This window comes from Dromaius novaehollandiae, chromosome 1 (genome assembly GCF_036370855.1).
Source record: "Dromaius novaehollandiae isolate bDroNov1 chromosome 1, bDroNov1.hap1, whole genome shotgun sequence".
Lineage (NCBI taxonomy): Eukaryota > Metazoa > Chordata > Aves > Casuariiformes > Dromaiidae > Dromaius > Dromaius novaehollandiae.
The window spans coordinates 153,916,456-153,932,884 of NC_088098.1; the positions used below are offsets into that span (position 1 = coordinate 153,916,456).

The 16,429-nt window shown below is 42.1% G+C and overlaps 1 protein-coding gene across 3 annotated transcripts; it reads right to left on the minus strand.

Moving 5' to 3' along the window:
- Positions 1-6,979: 6,979 nt before the first annotated feature.
- Positions 6,980-15,605, minus strand: LOC112981388 (coagulation factor X-like). Of its 3 annotated transcripts, XM_064503767.1 has the most exons (6): positions 15,402-15,584; positions 13,541-13,648; positions 12,560-12,691; positions 10,638-10,813; positions 9,288-9,405; positions 6,980-8,197 (listed from the first exon to the last, which is right to left on the minus strand). In XM_064503767.1, exons 1-6 carry the CDS (start codon positions 15,475-15,477, stop codon positions 7,650-7,652), a joined length of 1,158 nt encoding a protein of 385 aa, XP_064359837.1. In that variant the 5' UTR covers positions 15,478-15,584; the 3' UTR covers positions 6,980-7,649. The 3 variants fall into 3 exon arrangements, with proteins under 3 accessions (XP_064359837.1, XP_064359843.1, XP_025952784.2); XM_064503773.1 differs by lacking the exon at positions 10,638-10,813 and having other exon boundaries at positions 12,564-12,691; positions 15,402-15,605; XM_026096999.2 differs by lacking the exon at positions 13,541-13,648 and having other exon boundaries at positions 15,402-15,563.
- Positions 15,606-16,429: the final 824 nt, after the last annotated feature.

Genomic DNA, 16,429 nt, shown 5'->3' on the forward strand with positions numbered 1-16,429 from the left:
GGCCATATTTTAATGGCTCTGGCATTTTTGTTGTGATGTGTGTGCTGTGAAGGAGAAGACCGGAAGCTCTTTCTGAGCCTGAGGATCTCAGTCACATGCATGCACAAGGTCTGCGAAAAGGGACCTAAATAAGGAGCCAAAAGAAGGACCTTTGCTGCTCTGACAGGCGCCAGGCATCCTGCCTGGCACAGGACGAGAGGAAGGATAGAAGTAGCTTGGGCAAAAGTCAGGTCCCCACTGAGCTTGGATCAACAGCACGCTGGCGTGCACAGGCTGGGCACCGCAGCGAGTGTTTTGGCTCCCAACTCAGGCAGACTCCCGAGAAGGGAAGGAAACCATTTACGTGGTCAGAGCAACAACCACTGAAGGAGAAAGCGGGGTTTTATCTGTTTGGCTTTTTATCTGTATGGTTTTTTTAGAAACATAGAGATCACATTGTGTTTTCTCATCATATATACCCCAAACTGTTCTTTGAATATGCAGTTCTTTTAGCAAAGTCTAACTGATCTGACCGTTCCCAGGTAAATCCCAAACTAAAACATCACTTTACTTCAGCTGCAGCCTGTGAAAGCAGATGGGTCGAGCGCGCAGCCAGGTGAGTAGGGCTGGCACAGACCTCGTGGCTCACCAAGGCCGGCCCCTGCTAAGCCGGGCTGACCTAATAGCTCACGTCATGGACCCCAATGCCTTCAGAAAGTAAGTAGCCTCCACATTAAAACCACAATGTGGGAGGTTTTTCCTGCAGGGTATCCACAGGGACGTTGTTCCAGAAGTTCACTCTGAGTTAAAACCCTTCTAAGAGCAAGTCTAATTTTATTCACAGCCGGTTTCTAACCTTACATACTTGTTTCTCCTTCCTTGATATTTCTGCAGAACTAATTAACATACCTTCCCATCCTCTTTGGTTGACTAAGAGTCAGGCTTTTCTTAGCAAATGAGCTCTCCATGCTCCCCATCATTCCCCCGAGGCGACAAAGCTGCCTGTCCCTGTCCGAGCCAGGGTGGTTTTCTTGGCTGGGGGCTGTGGGGATGCTTTTCTGCACTTTTCAGGCTGACCATCCACCCCCAAGTGCCTGCCAGCCAGGGTATAACCATATTCCCTTTGCAGCTGGTGCTTACGTGTCTTTGCCCTCTTGTGACAGCGAATATCCCCTGGCGCATACGTGGTACAGCAAGTCTGGCTCCCTTTCGCACACTGAGGTAAAAGATGTGATGCCACTTGATGTCAGCATAGCCCCAGGACTTCGCAGAACCCAGCACAAAAAGGTGCATCTGCAAAAAAAGTTTATTTTTAAACAAGCTGTTTACATTTTGCAAACCTCTGTCAATTAAGGAACCCTTGTAGGCATAAGGTAATTATTCAAATTAGGTTAATAATAGCAACACAGAGCTTCAGAAGCTGTATTCTCCCCAGAGCTTTGTTTGCATGTTAATTTTTTCTTACTTTGTTTTTTTTTTTATCAAATATACCTGGCTGAGCTGCTGTGTCCTTGGGAATGGGTCACAGTGTACTCACTCATGTATGGCACTGACTTTCCTTTTTCGACATCGATATTATTGCAACAGACCTTACTTTTTAATTTTCATATTATTAAGGAAAATTACACAGAGACCAGAGTTTTAAAAACACAATCCTTCCCTCACATGTTTCTTTATAAAGAGTGATGGAAACTTTTTTTTCCATTCCTTTAAGCATCATAGGGAGCATATGGAGATGTGCTTCAATAAAGTGTCCCACAGCCCTATTTCCTGTAGAGCTGGTTAAGGATTACCTCCTGCTTAAAGATGACTCCCCCAAAATGCACAGAATCTGTTTCTTTTAAACGATCTTGCGCACTCTGTAACTCTGAGAGTTGCCTCAGAGCCTGCAGCTGCCTTGGGGGTCCCTCATAACGGTGGTGACCACAGCCTCTCTGAGGAAGGACCATAAAAGCGGGGCTGTGGCTCCCCGGAACAGTAATGCCAAATATTCAGGAACCAAAGTGAGTGACACAGGCATGTGCAGAAAGCCAGGGGAAGAGGGCTTGCAGAAAAGCTGCATCTGCAGTGACGAGGTGGTGACATGGACATGCCGATGTCACCAACCTCATGCTACAGCCCCACGCTATCCGTCACTCCTCACTTGGCAGAGGGCAGGCCATGGGGGGGGCTCTTCTGAGTAACTGCCACTGTTATATGCCTTCAGGAAATGTGTTTGTACACTACCAAAAGGGGACAGTGACTTTTCAAAGGGGACCTTTCCAGAAGTCATCCCCACTCTTATTGATCCCAATCAATATCCGATTGCTGGGCTTGCAGGTTTGTTTCTATTTAGGAGATTTCTCTTGCAGACTAGCATATGAATGCCATGGTTAGCTGTGTTTCATGGACAGTGGATCAAACATGCTTCAAGGCGAAGGGGACATGCAGTACACCCACCCTGTAGCAAAAGGTACAGAAGCAGCTCCTAGCATGTGCTTCCTCCTCCTCTACCTCACATGCCTACAGCCTCTTTTCTTCTTTGTGAAAGCTTTGCAGACATCAGCTCCCTTCCGCAGGCTTCTGTGGCATCTGGGGACCATGGAGTAAGGGAGCGACCATGACTGTTTGCTGCCTCAGGGCTGGGAGGAGGAGGGATGGGGAACGAGACCATCCCTCTAAAAGAAACCCCGTGAGGAGCAGACTCAGCTGTCATCTTCTGCCATGTCTCCGCCCTGTCCTGTGTGGCTGCCACAGGGCTTCAGGCTGAGTGCTTTGTGTTGGGACAGAAGAGAATGGAAGGATGTGATTTCTCCAACATGTTTAAAGATGTATAACTTGGTGCTGTGTGAAGGACAGTGGGTGTGATCATGAGGGGAAGGGGGAGAGTGGCCAGAGGGAGTGTGTGGGTGTAAGAAGGGGCTGCTTGAATGTCACTGGAGTGAGGGAGCATGAGAACACAGGAGCAAAAGAAGAGATTGGGAAGAGGGAGGGCTGAGAGTGGTGGGACAAGTGGTTGGGGCTGTGACAGAGTGGAAAAATAGAATAAGGAAGGGAAGGAGAGTGGGATCAGCCTGCAGGAAGGGTATGAAGTTTAAGAGAGTGGAAATCATGCAACTTTGAGTCCATGATGTGCCATGCTTGGTTTGTAGCAGGGGAATGGCATCTCTGACGCAGGAGAGGGGCATACCTGCCAAGGCAAGAGGAACCGATCACAGCTTTCGTTATTGTAGTCAGCTCCATATATTTATCAATCTCCATATGCTTGTTATGCCATTTTCACAATGTGCCCTTCTCATGCCCTTCCAGAAACTCAGCAAAATTCAAGTCACTGAAAACAAGGCCATGGTTGGGGTCCTTTCAAACACCTCTGCTCTGAGCCATCTGTGCTGGAGACAGTCATGTGGAGTTTTTTACTCTGCCTTCCATCCTGCCCCATTTTGCCACTGGCTGCTATGCATAGCCCTAAAAAAAGATGTGAGATGCCCTCTGCAATAGACTCATATGCTTGTAGCCTGCTGTTATTATATCTCCTCCCCCAGAGGCAAGAGCCCTGCAGAACCTGCAGGTAGGTCACAGCAATTACTACTAGCTCCAAAGAGACTGAGACACCAGAGGTGAGGTTTTACCATGTCCTAACTCAGTAGTTCTGTCTGAGGATTGATTTGTATGCCTCTGTGTCAGAATGTGGTTTAAGAAGGGAATTTATCGGACAAATATATTGTGGAGCTATAGGTATTCTTTGCATAGATGAAGTGGACATGGAAGCAGGAGATTTGCAAAGGAGAGCTGTGTTTTTTGAATTAAAGAAGAAGCTACCACTTGCAAACACCTGTTGAAGAAGAACAAAATGTCAATGCAACCCCTAGCCCAGACTAGTCATCAATCAACCCAAAACAGGTGAGTGTGATCACGTGTAGTCTTGGTCAAGAGCTAGTAATGAATAATGCAGGTTACTCTCATTTACATGCCAAAGTACACTCTCCTCCTATGAAACACATTTATCAGCATGCATGTTAATGAGCAGGTCTCAGTGTGTACAGAAGCTACATGACTGTCATCTGCCAGCAGAAAGGAAGCACATATCCCACAAAGGGTTAATGCTTGGTGGGGTTAAAGTGGGTTATAATTCAGTTAAACATCTGGACAGTCATCAGCCTGTTCTGTTCGCTATGTACAGGGGAAAAAAAGCTTTTCTTGCCATATCCGAAGGGCATTGCCGTGTCTAAAAGCTGGAGGAACGCGCAGTCATTCTGGAGGAGTGTCAAAACTGCCGTTCTGGTTAGGCTACAGATTGCAGGAGGGAAGGGAGGAGGAATAAAACCTGGGGAGGTTTGATTCTCTCCATGGCTGCTGCACCCACAGCAAGGGTTTTATCTGAGGACATAAGCCCAGCCACAGGGTTGTGTAAGCCTCCTGAGAGCTTGCGACAGGGAAAAACATCCTGGAACTACTCTAACATCTAGATAGACGCAAGCTCTGACATCTTGTATTTCTGTGCACCTATTGCTATACCTAGTAATTGTTGTTAATATTTCATTAATTAAAATAAATTCTTCCTTTACTTTTACCTTAGTGTTTCTTTCCCTCCCTTCTATCTGAACATCCTTTTCCTATCAAAATTGCAGCCCATAAAAGTGAGTACAAACCAGCCATAGATGGCAGAGCATATGCACAGGGAACATCATACTACTTATGCACTTAGGTGTAGCTTCAGTGCTAGATAAGGGAGTTCAGTAAGGTGGTTAATTTTGCCCTGTGATGCATGCTATCCTGTTCCCTTATGAAAAACTTAGAAAAATCACTCTGTAGTCTATTCCATTTGAATGAGGCTTGTATGATTTTTCTCCCTTTTTCTCTGCAAACTCTCCCATTACTGTAACTTGGACTTCAGGGAAAAATTGCTTGAGTATGATCTACAGACAAAACCAAACAGAGGATTTTCAGCAAACTTCTGGGAGGCTGACACAGTCAGAAGTGGACAATGAGGAAAAAAGAAAGTGCTTTAACTTTACCTTTTTATGATCTGGGACTTAACAGATTGACACCTGAAACGTAAGCTCTGTGTAATGGTAGGACTTTGTCTTTCAAAAGCCACTTAAATAAATCTGGTTTTGAGAGCTTGTTAATACAGATTTCTTATCAGTGGTGTCTGAAATACTTCACTGAACTTGGACAAGTGCTTCATGATGTTCTGCTCGTGTGCTCACATCCCTGCTCCTGAGGCTTCCCTGTTCCATGCCTATTCCTCTTTCTTTCTGCCTACTACTCCCAAGGCCATGGGCTGGTGGCCTTACTGACTCCAGGTGTTATGATCTAAGGTGTTTCTGTGACCAGTAGGTCACTTCCTCTGCAACAGGTACAGTGGAGGAGAAGCCCTGTCCTAACCTCAGCAGCTCCAGCCCAAAGTCTGAGAGCTTTGATCTACAGTCCCAGGCACACATAACTGCGTGGTTGATGTGGTTCCTGCCATACCCCTGACTCCTAAACCACAGGAGACATGGACTCCATGGATATGTGCAATTGCTACACCTCTAGATGGCATTCGGAAGGGGACTTCTGTATTCATGACAGGAAAAAAAAATCCCTCCTTATTGAAAAAGGATGGCATGAAATTATCTGTCTTTCAAAGTAAATCTTCCAGGATGGTTTGAGTTACAACTTTATCCTCTCTGTGAGGACTTAAATAGAATTTAGACAGTGCACAGACAATGTAATGTGTGCCTTGGTATACATCTTGAGTGAGAATTGTAATTTTCTGCATGATTAAGCTGCTAGGATAAGTGACCCTGGAGACAGAATCTGTTTTTACCTGATTCTGAACACCTGAGTAGGATGAGGAAGGTGTTTCAAGTCTGCAGACATAAACTGGCATGTAAGGAAGGGAGAAGCTCAGATGACTGATTCCACTGAATGCATGATGAGTGGTGGTCGAAGATCATTGAAGGTTTCTGTGCCTTTTGGGATTGATTATGAGTAAATCAGGACTGCTGCAGTCAGGACAAGCAGTAATTCAGGGCTGGGTAGGAGGAAAGATGGTTGGCAACAACGGAACTGGTCAGCAGAGCAAGTCACATGCGATGGCCTCTCCACAGTCCCTGGGACATGTTTGAATGTGACCAGCAGTCCCATATATCAGGTTCAGATCTCAATATATAGTTTAGGGCTGAATTATAACCCCTATTTTAATGGAGGTCCTATGGGAAGTCAAGCCAGGGTAAATCCTTTGAAGCAGTAACATTAGGGAGTCAAATATGCAGCCATTGGGGGCTGAGCTTTTAACCTTTTGGGGCTCTTCTACTAGGGATTGAATGCTATGGCCTTCAATGTGGTGTGATTTCTTAGAAACTCCAGGAGGGAGTTCATTTAGCATTCCTGAAACTGAGGCTAGGATAACAGGGAGATATTGTCAGAGAAAAGGGGGGGGGGGGGGATCGTACAATCCTCATTCAAATGAAACAGACTCCAGAGTGATTTTTCTGAGTTTTTCATACGGGAATAGGATAGTGCCAGTCTCAGGGCAAATTTAACCGCCCTATTCCTTTCAGATTTATCAGCATAATTCATTAAAAAAACAGAATAATGGCTTCCACATTCATAAACTGGATATTGTGAAACCAGGGAATGAGATAAATATTGCAGTCATTATGCTACAATGTCATTTACAACATCTTTTTCCCCTTTTGTCTAAAGTATGCACTGACACACTTTTTAAAGCATACTACAGAGTACTTTATATCTCTGTAAAGGCTCAAACATTTAAATATCTAGTTCACCATTTTTAAGTACCATTGAGCTGGCTGAAGAACAAGGCTTTTTTTCCTCTGCATTGAAAAAGGCAGACAGAGCATGTAAGGCTCGGTTGATTAGAGGGAGTCAGGCTTTTTTTTGGTTTTGAAAGACAATTTACCTTCATAGATTTTAGAACTCTTCAGCTGTGAAGAATGCTTCATATAAATGATGAAATGTAATTCATGTGGGGTGTGCAATACATTCACTTTATTACAGCCAAATCATAAAATGCATAATGATGGTGAAGAAAGTATCTTGGAAGGAAAGCAAGAAAATATCAGGACATGAGTGATTTTGATGATTGCAAACAAGTTTTCCAGTTCAATTAGCTAAATCTAATAAGGCATTTGTTTGTGTGACACATCCAGTTATTTAGACTCATGTGGAAGATGTATCCGTGATATCTGCATTTTCTAGCTTTTTCTGGGTGCCTAAATATACATCTAGAAGATTAAGCGGTTTGCCCTGAGGCTTTAGAAATACTGTGTTACTCTGATACTGTCCTAATTTGTTATTGCCCTAGTCTGGTTTGTTTTTATAAAGCAAGTACTGACACACAAATGTTGACTTAATTCCAACTTTCATTGCAAAGGGAGAGGGTTTATTAGCACAGCCAAAGACTTCCATAGACAAATTTGTTTAACTATAGCAAGAGAAGATGGAGTTCCTAAATGATCTTTTTTGAAGAAATTTCATTATTTTCCAAAACCAGAAAGCTCTGTTTTGAAGTCTAAGCCCACTTTCTGAAAACCAGGTGTTCGTTCATGAAAGAATAGATGGCATCTCTTAACAGAAGCATCAACTATCAGAATTTTAGCAGGTGTATTAAAAAGATGACAGCATTACTTAGGGGTCAGATCTGATGGCTAAGACAATTAGGTTGATTAAATGTCAAGCCATTAAAAGTTTTGGGTCAAAACACTTCTTACCCAGGGTAGGAACTTTGACAAGTTGGTGTATATTCCATATTTTCCTGGCGTTCCACACCCTTCACCCCAGCTAATGATGCCAGTAACAAAGTAAGTGCCATTGTATTGGGTTACATGGGGGCCTCCTCCATCTCCCTGGCAGACATCTTTTCCATCTTTATCATAACCAGCACAGAACATGTTTTCTGTGACCAGACTACGAATGGCAGGCTTGCAAGTACCCATGTCTACATAAGGGATTTGAAACACTTTCATTCTTTTGACCAGCCGTCCACGCTGAAAGATTTTCCCAAAGCCACTAACAATTCCAGATGCTTGCTTCATCAGAACTTCAGTAGCAAAGTCTTCCTCTGGAAGGCATGCTGGGATAACATACTCAGAAAATGTTATAGGTTCCTTTAATTTAATAAGGGCTATGTCACTATCGTAAGTCGCTAAATCAAATGCGTCATTTATAATTATTTTCTCCACCATGTGTATTGCTTCGCTTGGCTCTTTCTTTCTTCTGTCCACTTCCCCTGCATCAGATTATTAAAGGGATTGTTAATATGACAATACCAGCAAGCCTAAACACTATCTCAACACAAGAAGGTACCAAAGTTTCTTGCACTTTGTATAGGTGTTTTTACTTTACAAGTAAGATAGACCAGGCCTGTATCCTGATGTTATAGCATTTTATACCCATTTCGGACAGGTTTAGATGACATCAAAGTGCCAAGCAAGTAGAGGGTCTGGACTTTGCTATCAGTATGATGCTCTCAGTGAGAACTTTCATATGAAGTTTTGGGCTCCATTACAACATTCCTAGTGGCACTCATGACATAAAACCAAAAGCCCCAACACAGAAGAGCAGGATTTGCCCTTTCATTTGTTGAGCAAAACAGTCAAACAGACTTAAACAGGAAATATATATTCATTATCTTTTAAAACTTATGCAATCAGAATTCCATAGGAAAATATAAGAGTTACTATATATTTAGTTTTTCTCGACTTGTATGAAGTCTCTTTGGGAATTAAATGGAAAGGCAACTGGAGTTTGGACAAAAATATTCTTTGATTTACTGTTGTAGAGTGAGTGCAATTTTTATGACCTGGAACATGAATGTTACATGCCTAGAACTTTTGATACTTCGTGATAAATTACAGTGATAAATATTGAATTTGTGGTTTCACATATGGAACACACTTCCAACTAGTAGCTACATGTTGTCAAAACATTTATTATATTTATTATTAGCATCCGAATGCTGCGTCTGGAATTCTTCAAGGTTTTGCCAACACAGAAAGTTGCACAAAGGTGTAGTGTTAGACTAATTTAACCAAATCAGCTCAACTTGATTTGCCAACATACTTTCCTGATTTAAACCTGGCCCATATCACACACAAGCTAAACTGGGCCAAACCAGGCTGAAAGAAACTGTCCGTGTATGAAGTTCATGCTTTTCACTACTAGTCAAGGGACAAGAAAAGGCAGTGGTGAGATAAAAAGATATGAAAAAAACAAAAACCTAGGGTAGTTCAGTATCTTGCATATGGAGACTAGAACACAGGACAGTTTCTTTGTAGCACATATTTTTATAGTAAAGGGACAAAATAACTACCACTTACCGACAAGAACCATAGGCTTTTCAGACTGGTTAGCACAATGAGCTGCAGTAAGTATAAAATACTCATTCAGAATTGTCCCCCCACAAAACATGTCACCATCCTTATGAATTAGAACAGCCTGCAAAGAGAGGGAAAAAAAGCTAAAGTACAAAAAGATATACAAAGAGGAATCCTGAACAGCTGGCTGAGATTCAAGCAATTTTCTTAGGACAGAAATTTTCACATGTATTGTCTGTCAAAAACATCCTTAATTCAGAGACAGTGAGAGTTACACTCAAGCATAGCCATTGCAGTGGAAACCTGTCAAGACAGACCTTTTTCGTCACTCAAAACACAGCTTATGCACTCAGCTATTTTACTAACAGCTTTTTGTTGTTGTTATTTTTTAAGCAACTTGAGCTAATTTTGTAAGAGCACTATTCTTGTTTGGGTTTTTGTTTTGCTTCAGTCTTGGTCTTAATAGGAACTCCAACCATTCTTTCAATACTGCCATGTTGCAACCTGAGTAGCTGGGTGGCTGGTAGGGAGGATGTCTTTTTGGGAAGCATGGCTTTACATCCAGTACCTGCCATTCCGCATCTGTCCTAGCCTACCCCTTTCAGCATTTGCTTGATGCTGAAACAGAGCATATCTTCACTGAAAGCAGGAGATCTAACTGTCCAGCAGAAATGCAGTACTCAAGAGAGTGGAATGATCACTCAAAATGTTGACACCAGCTCGTTTCAGTACACCTACTCCTTCTTCCACTACCATCCAGACTTTATATCTCCATCCTCTTTCTGCATTGCTGTCACCCTCAGCATGGCTGCAGTTGTGGCCACAAGCCCATAAATGCATTGTGGTTCTCAGATGCCCTGACAATTGCCTTATAATGAGACTTAGCTGTTCCATCAATCACCATGCTATGTATGAACAGCACAGTGAGTCAAACCCATTGCTTTGGCAAGCAGGTCAGCTGTGCAGTGGTGTCTTCTTTTGTCTTCTGCAGAACTAAAAGAACCAGTTCTGGTCTGTTCTGGTTTATTCAATCAGTTCTTCTTAGAGGAGCTGGGAAGCCTGCATCAAATCAAGCTAGGTGCCCATGGCAATGGAGGGCCCAAAAGTCTATCTGCAACACTATTTCAGGCAATTTTTTGCATGTATTAAGCATTGCTCTAAGACAGGTCCACACTGGCACCCAAACTGAATATAAGCAATTGCATTAATAGAGCATGAGGAAGAGGTTTCTCCTTAAGGCATGAGGAAAGTGAAGTGAAGTATGCTTCAGTCAGGGAATGATGAAGAGGAAATGATTGTAGTTCCTGGTGAGCAGGGTCAGGTATTTAATATCCCAGAATGAGGGAGCCTTACCTGCCATGGACACACAGTAGGTAAAGTGCCAGCTTCCCCTGTGACCTCAGTATGATTGCTCAAGGCCTCAGCGCTTTTCTCATTTTCAAGATGAGCATCTAGACTTGCCATGGTTCCTGTGATGTCTTCTGGACTGGCTTCATGACTACTCTGAATTTTACCACATGGGAACTTGACTGTGAAGGCAAAACCAAAATGCTAATACTCGATGCGTGGGCAATTCCGTAACTCTGAGGCACCTGTGCTTTGTTGAGATCAAGGCATTCCCTTCCATATCCTTGGCAAACAGCTATGGACACGTTACCAGTCCTTCACTTTAGCTCAGAGTTGCCTTTGGTGGTGATTTAAGCCAATATGTGGAGGACCATGACTTCCACTTCTGTGCTGGATGGTGTCTGTGCCATCCCTCAGATACCAAGCCAAGTAACTTGCAAGTGGTAGTAATGTCCAGCAGAATGGAAGGACAGAGAGTTGTGGGTGAAATTGGTTTACATCACCACAGTGAGATTCATCAGTTTGCCTGACAGAGCCCTAAGTATAATGGACAGTTTCATGCTTAGAAAAGTAAATCTAACTTCCAGTGCACCTCAGGTGTTCTCCACTATAAGAAACAGAATTCAAAAGCAGCCTTTTGCTGTTACAAATAGTTACCTATTGTGGGGAAAAGTGTTTTGTAGGGAAACAGGTCACTTTCAGGGAATCGACTCTTCATGAAAATAAGAGAAGAGAAAACTCACTTAACAGTTCAAGGGAAATACTTTGATAGCAGCCTTTTGCAATCCAATTAGTTAAACAGATGTCCTTATCAGGGTAATTTCTGAAAGCATTTTCAAGACAGTAACAAAATCTTGGCAGATACAACAAGGGAGGTGGGTTAGAATGGTTAAAAAATGAAAATAATTTTCTAGTCCTAAAACGTGCCTGTGGGTTCAGTCCCAGACAGCATTTTCAAAGTATTTAAAAATTAAGCATCTTCAGTTATTGGCATTGTTATTTTCATGTACATGCTATTATTAAAATGTTTGTAATTGGGAAATTGAGTAAGGTATTCTATGTTAGGAATTGTAGGACTCATGAGAGCAATTTGATATTATTTACAAAGGACATTACAACAAAGAACATCAGACTGACACAATAATAGATTAAATTAATAATTTTAAGGTACACTTTCTCTGAATGCAGGAAAAACTGATGAGGTTTAAGTTTAATATCTGTACTTATTCACTTATTAGGTTACTATAAATTAACAGTAGAGAAGTAACTTTTTTAAAAAAAGTAGAAAAGTAGGTTTTATTCTTTTAGAGTGGAACAGGTTATATTTGAGGGAAAACAAGTGACAAATAACTTCAATCAAATCATGTCAGCAGCACTGAAATTATAATAAATCCTTGTGGACTGTATCTTGCAAAGGGTGAAGTTTCTTGGGCTCCCACTAATTTGGATCTCTAGGTGTTCATCACGCACTGGAGGCCTTGAATGTAAACTAATTTTCACCAATGAGAAATCCAACCCATTTCTTACTAACAAGACCTAGGAGTACAAAAGGCCTGCTTTGAACTACCACAGAAGAGAAATCTCAGCCCCCTTGTGATCATCAGTTTATCACATGGCTTCATATCTGATGGAACACGGGTTTTACTCTGTGCTCTGAGAACATATCGATTTGCTGAGTACACTTTTGTGTGCTAATTTTGCCACTGCACGTTGCTCATAGTTGCTCAATTTGACATTGCTTAAATTATGACCTTTAGTTAAGACCGTTTTCTCTTTGTTGGTTACATTTCAAGCAAACCATGTGAAAGGTGTGAACAGTTAGCATTATCCCTTATGCAGTGACAGCACTGCAATGGACCAGCACTTCCCAAATACAGTGAAGATCTGATGTCTGTCCCATAGAAGGAACTTCAAATGTGGCTTCATACCTACAGGAATGCAGGTTTTGTTGTCATTGCCCAGAGCATAGCCAGCAGCACAGGAACATACTACTCCCTCATGTTCAGCTTTGCAGAACTGTTCACAGTTGCCGTTGTTGACATTGCATGCATTTGGTATGACTGCAAAGGAGACAAATTTATAGGCAAGTTACAAATTCACGCTGACTTCATAAAAGCACAAGCATCTCATAAAACCTTGCTTGCGAGCACTGGTCAAAACCCTCACCTTCTGTGAAATTCTCTGCAATGCCTGTCAAAAGCCTTAGTAATAAGAACAATCAGAAAATCGTTGTTAAAAAATCGTAAGCTGTTAACATTAGGGAGACCACTATTATTTTACTTCTTATGCGGTGATAGTTTCCAAGCTATAATTAGCGGATCGTTGAAGGGAAAGGCAGAGGTAATCCATACTTCCCAGAATGGCCATCTTACTAAGGCAAAGACGAACAAAAGTGGGAAGATGCTGGAAGGAGAATAACAAATTAGCAACAACTAAAGTAACAGTAATAAATAAAATATTGGACTAATAGTAGATCCTCATGTTATTTCTTTTCCATCCTTATATGGTTCACATTACTCACCTCAGCTCAATCCTTGACATTATAAGGTCACAGTCAGAATCTGAGAGGTCTTCCCTGCACTGTCTCACAGTGTGAGGGCAAGCAGAAGTAAATCAGTCCTAACAGATGTTGCCTAACCTGTTTCTACAGATTCACAATGAGATACCACAACTCACCCATTCAGTCTATTTCCCTGCTTGACTGGCCTTACATTGTCTGAGAAGTGTTTCCTAATATCTAACTTGAGATTCTCTCATTGCAATGTGATCCAATGACTTCTTGTCCTAGCTGTTTGTGCCAGTGAAAATGGAGAAGACTTCATTCCCTTTCCCTTTTTATTACATATTTTACCAAATTACTTGGTTATGCATTGAAGGACTGAGGGTGAAATGTTGGGGGGTTTTCTTACCAAATTGCATCCTTTTTTTGCTGGATCCCTGCTCCAGTTTCACAAGATTGTCTTGAACTCTAATCTTGCCTTCCAAAATTTCTGTTAGCCTTTCGCATCTGAAATCAGCTATAAATGCAGTGAGTAAACACTTTCTTCTGTCTTTCAAGTCACTGAAAAATGCTGAACAGCAGAGGTCCTAAGGCTCACCTCTGTGGAGCCCTGCACTCTACATATTCTTCCATTTGACAGTGAAACATTGGCTAGCACAGTTTTACAACCAATCATGCACCAGCCCTACTGTAGTTTGATCCAAAACCACATTTCTCCATCTGCTACAATACCACATAAGATTATGTTAAAAGCCTTCCTAAATCCAGAGATCTGACATCTACTGCATCTTTTGCAGTCACTCAGCCTGTTATCCTGCCCTTAGAGGAAATGCTTAGAGGGTTTGATATGGTTTGTTCCTCTCTAGTCCAAGTTGGCAGTTTCTTTTCTCCTTGTTGGGCCAAATAAACTGATTGTTTAGTGATGAAAGATTTTCTTCCCCACTGGGAACAGACCAACATTCTTCTTGGTGTCTCTTCCAATATCCATAATCTTAAATCAGACCTCGATTTTCATATCTTGATTATCTTATTGTATGGCTTAGCCTTTCTGTTTTTATGCCTACATGCTTGCTATTCTTTTATACTCATCCTCTGTAATTTGATCTAATTTTATTTTTTTCTATACTTCCTTCTGGAAGTCAGGTTATGAAGACACTCATGATTTTAACCAGGATGATTTCTTCATACAAATCCTTCCATCCTTCCTCAGTCTTGGGATAGTTTGGACATGCAACCTAAACACCATAGGTCTTTTTTTAGAAGTAGTCAAAATCTTCTGGACTCCTTTATCCCCCTTAGACTTGTTTCCCCTGGAATCATAACTGTATTTTTTTCTCTTTTGAAAGTACACTGATTTTATTCTCTTGTTCTTTTTATTTACTTCTTCCATGAGCTCTGTCATTTTACAATCACTCTTATTAAAGTCATCTTCCGTCTTTGTATTCACAACTACTTCCAATCTGTTGGTTAGAGTCAAATGTAGAATAGCCCACTCGAGGCTGCCTTCCTACAACTCTGTATCAAAAAATTGTTCTTCAAAGATCCTGAGAACCTTCAGGGTGCCCCACGTCCTGCCAGGTACCTCCCACCTGATCTCTGGGAAGTGAAAATCTTCCTTTTACCATGAACTCTTGTAATTTGGATGATTCAGGTATTTGTTCAGCTGTGTCCATCCATTCCTCTGTCATCTCTGAATGACTTTTATAGCAAAATTAATGACAATGCATGCATCATGTTTGCCTTATGATTCCATGCACTTACTCTGTAGAGCAGCATTTAGGCTCCTTCCTCAAAGGCACAGGTGGGACATTTCCTCCAGAAGGGGCACAGTATTTGCATTGAGACTTACAGAAGCACATTAGGCAACAATGTGGAGTTCTAGTTCCCCTCTGCACTGTTAAATGCCTTGGGGTCCATTTTGTCGCCCAATAGCTTATGAAACAACATTGACAGTAGAGGTAATTTAATTCTCACACCTCTTGAGGAAATGAAGAATAGCATGTCATTTGTGCTGTCAGTTTGAAAGCACTTTGTATTGACATACGAAACCAGTGTTTTACACTGACAGAGTTGTTCTAGTTCTACGCTATTCCCCTAGTGACTGAGTCATGGATACTATAGCATGCAAACAAGAGCAGTGTGGGTGATAAAGCAAAGCTACTAAGTTTTCAGTGATGTCACCCTGCCCCACAAAGCACAAATAATGGCAAATAATTACCTGTGCAGTTTAGGCAGAGCTGCACAAAGCCAAGTTAAAGAAAAGGTTGTACCTGTCTGCTCTGTCTGAAGAAAAAGGAGGACATTGAAAAGAAGCCACACCGTCCCACAGTGACTTGCCATTGACATCCTCCGAGCTCACTGAGTCTCTCTCACGTTTTTCCCCGTATGGCTCTGGGGCAGCTGCTAAATGAGAAACATTACAGTGCAAAGGTCAATAACTCATGAGAAAACACAACTTCTAAGAGCAAAACCCGCGCTCAATGTCAGCACAGGATGATTTAAAAAAGTGAAGATCACTGTGTTGCAGCAATGCCACCCTCATAGCTTGCAGGTGCCTTGCCCTAGCAAAGCCCCTCTCACCCATCTGGGCGGCATTGATCTGGGTTTGACACCTGTGTATGTCAGACTTCTCAGGAAGAGAGAGGAACCAAGGCAGGTTCTGCCTCAGCAGCAAGGCACTAATAATGTGCTTGTGTGGTTATACGCAGTTATGTTACTGAAACTCCACAGATATCAGGCTGCCACTGCTAGGGTAGATTTCCTCTGCAGAACCATGCTCTACCACCATCCATGTTCTTCCTGTCTGTTGTGGGTGGCTCTACATCTTCAGAAAGTATGGAGCAAGCCTTCCTAAAAGAGCCTCATAGACAGCTTTGGAAACACTGATTCTAAAACAAAAAGGCAATAAGGAGCTGGAGTAAATTCTCTGGCTCTTCTCCATGCCCCAAGGAAGCCAGAGCAACTTTTCTGCCTCAGGCAAGCTGGACAGAAGTAGAAAGTGGCTTAGATGTGAAAACTAGCTCAGGGCACCTCATTTGCTGCACTCAGTAAGTGTATTCCAAACAGACTGCCTCCCAACTCTGGTAGTGCCTTAGGAAGCAAGTAAAGTGCAGAGCTGATCAGAAGAGGAAAAAAGAGACAGCCTTTTTTCTGGGTTAAGGCCGTCAGGTGTCACATAGGATTTTGGTGCCATTTATTGCACACCACTGTGGATTGAGACTGAAATACTTAACTAGAATAAAGTTGATTGCAATGCTCATGTGTAAAGCCCTGCCTTATACTGCCTTTGACTTCAGTG